Below are 8,169 nucleotides of genomic sequence, written 5' to 3' on the forward strand. Positions count from 1 at the left end.
TATTTCTTCTTCTGATTTGTTTTGCGTGGTTTTGTACCCCAAACCTGGGGGGGGGGGGGGCAGCTTCATTTCTGCTCATCTCCTTTATTTCCTTTTATCTTTTTACGTATCCTGTGAACGGAGATCCCGATAGCACATGCAACTCCATTGTTTACAGTAAGGACCAGCTGTTAGCATGGCGGGCTAACAGCGGGCTACTGGGCGGTGACAAACCGGATATCCCACGCGAGTTGAAGAGGAGGAGAAGAGGAGGAGACGAGGGTACGCCGCAGGGGACTGTTCTGGCTCCATTCCTGTTCATCCTCTACACCTCGGACTTCAGACACGCCACTTCAAACTGCCACCTTCGGAAGTTCTCCGATGACTCTGCGATGGTTGGCCTCATTCCAGAGGGGCACGATCGGGAGTACAAGGTATTGACGAAGGACTTTGTGGACTGCTGCCAGCAGAATCTCCTCCAGATCAACCCTAGGAAAACTAAGGAGTTGGCTGTGGATTTCTGCAGGAAACAGTCCTCACCAGCACCAATGAACATCCAGGGTATGGACATAGAGGGGATGACCTCCTACAATTACCTAGGCGTTCTTCTGAACAACAAACTGGACTCGTCTACAAACACGGACAACGTGATTAGGAAAGGACAGAGGCGACTCTTCCTACTCAGGAAACTGAGGTCTTTTGCGGTTCAGGGGTCGCTCCTTAAGACTTTCTAAATCTCAGTGGTGGCCTCGGCCATCCATTATGGCATTGTCTGCTGGTCAGGCAGCATCTCGGACCAGGACAGAAAGAGACTGGAGCAACTGGTCAGGAAGGCCAGTTCTGTCCTGGGCTGCTCCCTTGACACTCTGGAGGAGGTGGGCAACAAAAGGATGCTAACTAAGCTAAAAGCTATGATGGACAGTCCCTCCCACCCCCTCCAGCCCACCGTGACAGCACTAGGTAGCTCCTTCAGCCAGAGACTGTTACACCCGCGCTGCAAGAAGGAGAGATACCGATGCTCGTTCCTGCCGACTGCTGTCAGGCTGCTGAATAAAAATAACAATAATAATAATAATAATAACAATAATAATTAAAGGATGTGAAAAACAATTGTAAATAGCACTGCGATTTATCCATTTTGTATTTATATTACACTTGATTGAACGGTGTTTGTTTTTTTCTTCTTTCTTCTTTCTACCCACATTCTTGCTGCTGTAGGCTGTAAGTGTGGGACAAATAAAGGATTAAGATTAAGAAAACCTTTATTAGTCTCGCAATGGAGAAATTCCAGATTCACAGCAGCAAAGTTATGAAAGGAAGAAGTAGAACAACAAAAAAATAGGAGCTGCTGGAAAGGCAGCCACTGTCGCGGCGCCATTTTGAAGTCAAAAATAACAAAAATAACACAAGACAACACATAGGACAGAGACAGTCGTGCAATCTTCACCACTTTTCTGCATACACTTTGTTGTCTGAAGCAGTTACAGATGAAAGAGGAGAGGATATCTTAATCTTAAAAAACAGGATTCAAAAATGGATGCTTGCAAACGTTGTAAACATTACAAACCCCAAATTTGCCGAAGACAAGTCCGGATCCCCCCCACACCCCAAGATTTTTTTACGGATTTGAAACAATATAAAATTGGTCCATTTTGACTGGAAAAAAAGCGGAATTCCGCCAAAAAGTGGAAAAATCTCATCCCTGCCAAACCCTTGCAAAAGAAATGTGCCTGCCACTTAGCAACATCTTACATCATCCCGTTCAACCAAGAACTCTCACCCCATCTCAGGGGATGCTGGGGACATGGTGTCCAACAGAGCCATCTTCTGTGCCTCAATAGTTGAGGCAGCTGAACAAACTTTTTTTTTTCTCATTAATCAACTCCTCAAAGTATTCCTTCCATCTCCTCAACACCAATTCCTCACTTCTTTGTACGTTTCCATCTCTCTTTTATCATGCAAACCTGCGAACCCTTCCCAGCTTATTTGTTCTGCCTAACCTACCTATTCAACTCCTTTTCACTTTTGAAATAATGAATTTGCTCAAACTACCTTTAATAATAATATTAATAATACATTTTATTTGTGGGCGCCTTTCTAGAAACTCAAGGACACCTTACAACAAGCAGTTAAAATCACGAATACAATGTTAAAAACAACATCAAATAAAATAGAAAATAACAACAAAAGATTGCCTTCGACACAATCTCTCACCCCATCCTCCTCAATAGATTCTCTACCATAGGCATCACCAACACCCCTCTACGTTGGTTCCACTCATATCTCACTGGCCGCTCTCAGTTTATTCAACTTGATTCTTTTACATCACAATCCCTCCCCGTTTCTTCTGGTGTTCCTCAGGGTTCTGTCCTCGGTCCGCTCCTCTTCATTGTCTACCTCCTTCCGCTCGGAAACATTTTCCGCAAATTTGGCTTACACTTTCACTGCTTTGCGGATGACACCCAGCTCTATCTCTCCAGCAAACCCGACGCTTCTCTCCCACCCTCATCCCTCTCTCACTGTCTCTCAGAAATCAAATCTTGGTTCACCCACAATTTCCTCAAGCTAAACAGCAATAAAACTGAACTCCTACTCGTCGGTACCAAATCCACTCTAAACAAAGCCGGCAGTTTCTCCCTCACAATTGATAATGCCACTATATCTCCTTCCCCCCAGGTGAAGAGTCTGGGTGTCATCCTTGACAGTTCACTATCCTTTCACTCCCACATCAATAACATTACCCGGTCCGCTCATTTCCACCTTCGCAATATAAACCCCCTCCGTCCCACACTCACTCCGCACACCACCGCTATCCTTGTTCACAGTCTCGTCACTTCCCGTATTGACTACTGCAACTCACTCCTCTTCGGTGTCCAAAAATTTTGGACCAGCTGAAGCTTATGGAGGGTTTTTTGAGGGAGACCGAGCAGGAGGGAATTACAGTAATCGAGTCGCGAGGTGACAAGGGTGTGAACAAGTATAGCAGTGGACTGAGGAGTGAGAGAAGAGCGGAGCCGGTGGATGTTTTGAAGATGATAATATGCAGAGCGAGTGATGTGGTTGATATGTGAGGTGAAGGAGAGGGTGCTATCAAGGATGACACCCAGACTTTTGACCTGAGGGGAGGGGGAGATGGAAGAGCCGTCGAAGGGAATGGAGAAATTGTTTATTTTGTTTAGGGTGGATTTGATGCCAATGAGGAGGAGTTCAGTTTTATTGCTATTCAGTTTGAGGAAGTTTGAAGTGAACCAAGATTTTAATTCCTGCAGGCAGTTGGTTAGGTGGAAGTATGGTATTAGATTTGGTAGAGATGTAGAGGTGGGTGTCATCCGCATAGCAATGAAAGTGAATGTGATGTTTCCTGAAGATATTACCAAGGGGTAGAAGATAGATTAGAAACAGCAAGGGGACAAGGACAGAACACCTGAAGTGAGGGGAAAGGGATCTAAAACATTTGAGCTGAATAAACTGGGTGTGGTCAGAAAGATAGGGGAGGAACCAGGAGAGGGGAATGCTGGTGATGCCAATGGAGGAGAGTCTGTCGAGGAGGATGGAGTGAGAGATGTTGTCAAAGGCTGCACTGAGGTCAAGCAGGAGGAGGATGGCGAGTGAACTGGAGTCAACAATCCAATATTCATCAAATTAAACACAATGAAATTCTACAACCTGGTTGACTACAAAATTACTCAATTAATGTATAAAGCACATAACAACCTCCTTTACCAAAATATCCAGCAGCTTTTTGAAATTACAGAGAGCTTTTATCATCTAAGGGGCACTAATCAATACAAAAAATCCAGAACAAGAACAAACATCAAGCAAAGGTGTGTATCAGTAATTGGTGTCAATCTATGGAATAAGCTTGAAACGGATCTGAAAATGAGCAAATCGTTGGAGGAGTTCAAAAACAAATTCAAAAGATTAGTACAAAAAAACTACATGAATCTGAATTAAAATAGATAAATTTGATATACTTATAAAATATAGTAATATAACTTTGTTCTTGTTTTGGATTTTGATCAACTTAACAATTGTATTCAAGGAGTGCTAATTATAATGACTATCAGAAAATTGAAATACAAAAGAAGAAAGAATAACTATATATATACAAACCAAAAGGTGTAGAAATAGAATAGTATAGTATACACAAGGGTAAAAATATTTAATGATATGTAGTTTTTCATTTCTTCTTTGTTTTGAAAAATGAACAATTCAGTTACATAATAAGGGGTAGGACTAGATAAGTTATTTACTTCTTCCTACTCCTTTGAGCATACAACTGTGATGTGTGTTTTTTTTCTTTTAACTATTTCTAATTTTCTTTTTATAATTTTTGTTTGACCTTTGTCAACCTGTTATTGTGTGTACTATATATGCTCAATAAAACAAACAAACAAACAGAGAGAAGAAGGTCATTGCATATTTTGAGGAGGGCAGTTTCGGTACTATGGAGGGGACGAAAGCCAGATTGAAATTGTTCGTAGAGGTTATTGGAGGAAAGATGGGTGTGAAGTTGAGCAGCTACTGTTTTTTCTAGAAGTTTGGAGATGAACGGAAGGTTTGATATTTACTTTAATGAGCTGAAGGGTTCAAATACAAAAGTACACATCACAATTTTTGTGTCTTAGTAAATAATTTCTCATTTTGGTTCTGTAGATCGACTTACTATTTTTATTTTAGTTAATATGTGTGTAGAAGTATTTTTTCCTTTGATGACAAACTTTTCAGGTTGAGTGAGGAGGTCATTTACATTTGAAGAAAGTGTCTTACTCAAGCAGTGGAGTTTTGGCTGGGAAGCACACACTTTACTAATAATAAGAACAATAATAATACATTTTATTTATACTCACCTTTCAAAACACTCAAGCACATAGACCAGGGGTCTTGGAAGTTAATGCCTGCTTCTGAAGTGGCTGTTTGTTTGCTTTCAATTAGATCTGTACCTTGCTAAAATCTGTACCGAAATGTCAAATTGTAATGTGCAATAAATAACATTGAGATTTTGCAATAATTTGTTACTCACTTGAACAATAACTGAAGAAGCTATTATAATTGACTCGACTGAATTCAAAAGAAGTCCTCTATTAATTTGTTGTGTACAAGTAATAATTTTGTGGTTTCACTGTCACAATGGCCCTCCGAGGGAAGAACTAAGTAATAATTTTGTGGTTTCACTGTCACAATGGCCCTCCGAGGGAAGAACTAACTCCAAATTGGCCTGCAACTAAAATGAGTTTGAGGATAAAAATCAGCAGCAAGAGGGCGACAACAAGGAAGCCTTGGCAAATGCTTTGGGGGCAAACAAAATGTGTTTATGCAGAAAAGTCAAGCTTGGGCAGTTAATGCGAAGAAGAAACATCCTTTAAGTAATGAAGGATATGGCAAATATAGAAATAAAGGAAATAGGTCAAAATATTAGGCCTTCGTGGGAGAATACAACCACTGTTGAATGATGACTATAGACAATAACACGGATATTTGGTTAAAATTCCAAAAAGTTTCAGGTTGATGAATTTGATGCTCGTGCGAAGATTTGGCTGTCAAATCCATCGGATAATATTGACAATAAGAATGATGATGAAGACTGTGATAAAGACATAGCTTGTGATAAAAGTCTATCTCAAGTGGGAAGCCAAGTGTCATCTCTAGAATCTTCATGCTCCCGGGCTGAACTGGACAAATTTTGAAGTGCCATTTGTTTTGGTGTGCATTTTCCTCCCACACACCGGAGGAAATGAAGGAAAAGTGGCTTGCATTTGTGGGCCATCTACAGAATGTACATAATTCTGATAAATAAATAAATAAAATAAAGGAGAAGTGAACTAATCTCTTTTCGTCAATGGATGCTACAGCTTTGTGTTTGCTTTCAAAACTTAGCTTGTAGCAGACGTGTGCACATTTTCAGCATGACGTCTCTGATCCACAGGAGAATGGACACTTTGATCCTCTCCTCTTTCATCATAACTGCTTCAGACAACAAAGTGTATGCAGAAAATTGGTGAAGATTGAACGACTGTCTGTGTCCTATGTGTTGTCTTGTGTTATTTTTGTTATTTTGACTTCAAAATGGCGCCGCGAGAGTGGCTGCCTTTCCAGCAGCTCCTATATTTTGTTGTTCTACTTCTTACTTTCATAACTTTGCTGCTGTGAATTGGGAATTTCTCCATTGTGAGACTAATAAAGGTTTTTCTTCTTCTTCTTCTTCTAATTGTTCACACCCTCCAATTACCAGAAACAACCGGACCAAAACCCATACTACTGTGTGTACAATTCTGGAAAAGAAAAATGGGAATCGTTTGACCCCTTTAATTGGAAACAGACCAAAGAGTGCAGTGAGGCACTGGAACCCGACTTCCGGAGGGCTTTAGGAAATTCAGGTCCACCATCTGACATCTCGGGAGGAGTGAGCAGCCATCTTGTGACCACACGTTTATTTCAAATCATCTTTCCCCACTGAAAAGAATGAAAATGTAACAACTCATTTCCAAACCCTCCAAAAACATCCCAATTTATTTTATAACGTGTTTTTTCATCAGGGGAAAATGCACTCAACAGGACTGTACTGTATAAAAAAATCCTCCCCACAAAACCTGCATACATCAGCATATAACACGACTGAACTAATTTATTGTCTTTCCATGGTCTTGATCTGTGGGGTTTATTGGCTTTTGACAACCCAGCTTTATGGCACATTGCGACTACCAAATGATGGCCTTCGACTGCAAGGAAACCAATTTGTACACATGGTGGCCGGATTTTGCAAAGTGTTCCGTCTAGTTGTAGGAGTCAAAAGTCCACTTAGAGCTCAAATTTTGTTGGTAACTCAACTAAAATTTGGTCAAGTGACAGCTCAGATCTTGAAAACATATAGTACCAAATCAGGGTATTTCACGGCAACACTGTATTGGGTAGAATAAAAAGTTGGGTAAAAGGAAAAAGTGATGGGCTCGATGAAGAAGAATGTCACAGGATTCAAGATGCGATAGGAAACATGAAACATGGCCAGAAGAAAAAAGACTGCCGCCCCTTTTACACAGAGTACGCACAGTGCACTGGGCACCATCGTCCGTGGGGATCACATTGAGTCTGTGAGGGCCTCAATTTGTGCAAGAAGACGCATTACGACATTGAGTGCACACATCATGCGTAAACGTTCAGACATGAACTGGACATATTGCTCAAACATAGGTCAGCACCTACTCTACCGACCTTCACACAATTGCCATTCATAAATCTTTCAGTGAGGTGTGACAAAAAAAATATTTAATTCTATTTTTTGTCATTACTGTGTTTTTATAAATTATAATATTATATGGAGTGCTAGTTTTCTCAATAAAACCATGTCGCAAAGGTTTGGAAATTTTGGGGGATGCTGAAAAGATCTATTCATTCAGTAGGGGGTAGATGAGTTGAGACGACTGTTTTGTATACGAGCATGGTCAAGGCCAAATTTAATGTGAATCTCAAGTCACAACTGTACACTGCTTTGAGTGTGAATAGGCTAAACTTGTCTGCCGTCCACAAGCCAAAATTCACTGCCTTATCTTTATCTTTTATGCCAAAGTTCTGCTGATCTCAAAGTGATGCAATGCCATCATGAACAGAGTTCAGTTAGTCATTACAGTGGTATACCAACCTCAATTTCATAGACAAACAAAAATACTGGTCAAGACGCTTTTCACATGTACCTTGCCTCAAGGGTGTCCCTATGGTAACAGAAGTTAGAATGAAGACTCCTGCTGTGTAGCTAAATTGATTGCCATTGTAATGTTTTTCTCACCCGTGACTGTTCAGCACTCCAAGGACAAGTCCTGATAGATAAGCTATTTAAAAATAATTTGATGAAGTAGACGTAAAGGAAATACTACAGCTACTATCTCAATTAACAGTTTTAGACATGCCACTGAGCAATACTTTCTGATGACACCCAGTCTGACACTGACCGGTCTTTGAGGTCATCCAGGCAGCGTTGGAGATGAACCTCTCCAGCAGTGACCAAAACATGTTCGCCTGTCTCCTGGATTAGCACTTCAGCACAGGGGTCTGCTTGGTTCAACAGACGCATCCCACGCACCAGTTTTGGCATCTCACCTGAGGCATAAATGGAAAGAAAATTAAGTTTTCATATACCGTAAATTCCGGATTAGAAACCGCTACTTTTTTCCCACACTTTCAACACTGCGGTGTGTA

At 40.9% G+C, this 8,169-nt stretch overlaps 1 protein-coding gene across 3 annotated transcripts in view; it reads right to left on the minus strand.

Moving 5' to 3' along the window:
* The window catches only part of efl1 (elongation factor like GTPase 1), an 88,036-nt gene that overhangs the window by 28,846 nt on the left and 51,021 nt on the right, over positions 1 to 8,169 (minus strand). For all 3 annotated transcript variants that reach the window (XM_052063859.1, XM_052063860.1, XM_052063861.1), the window contains one exon: positions 7,923 to 8,070. In XM_052063859.1, the coding sequence (XP_051919819.1) occupies positions 7,923 to 8,070 (148 nt within the window). The remainder of the gene's footprint in view (positions 1 to 7,922; positions 8,071 to 8,169) is intronic.

This window comes from Hippocampus zosterae, chromosome 4 (assembly GCF_025434085.1).
Source record: "Hippocampus zosterae strain Florida chromosome 4, ASM2543408v3, whole genome shotgun sequence".
In the NCBI taxonomy this organism is placed as follows: Eukaryota; Metazoa; Chordata; class Actinopteri; order Syngnathiformes; family Syngnathidae; genus Hippocampus; species Hippocampus zosterae.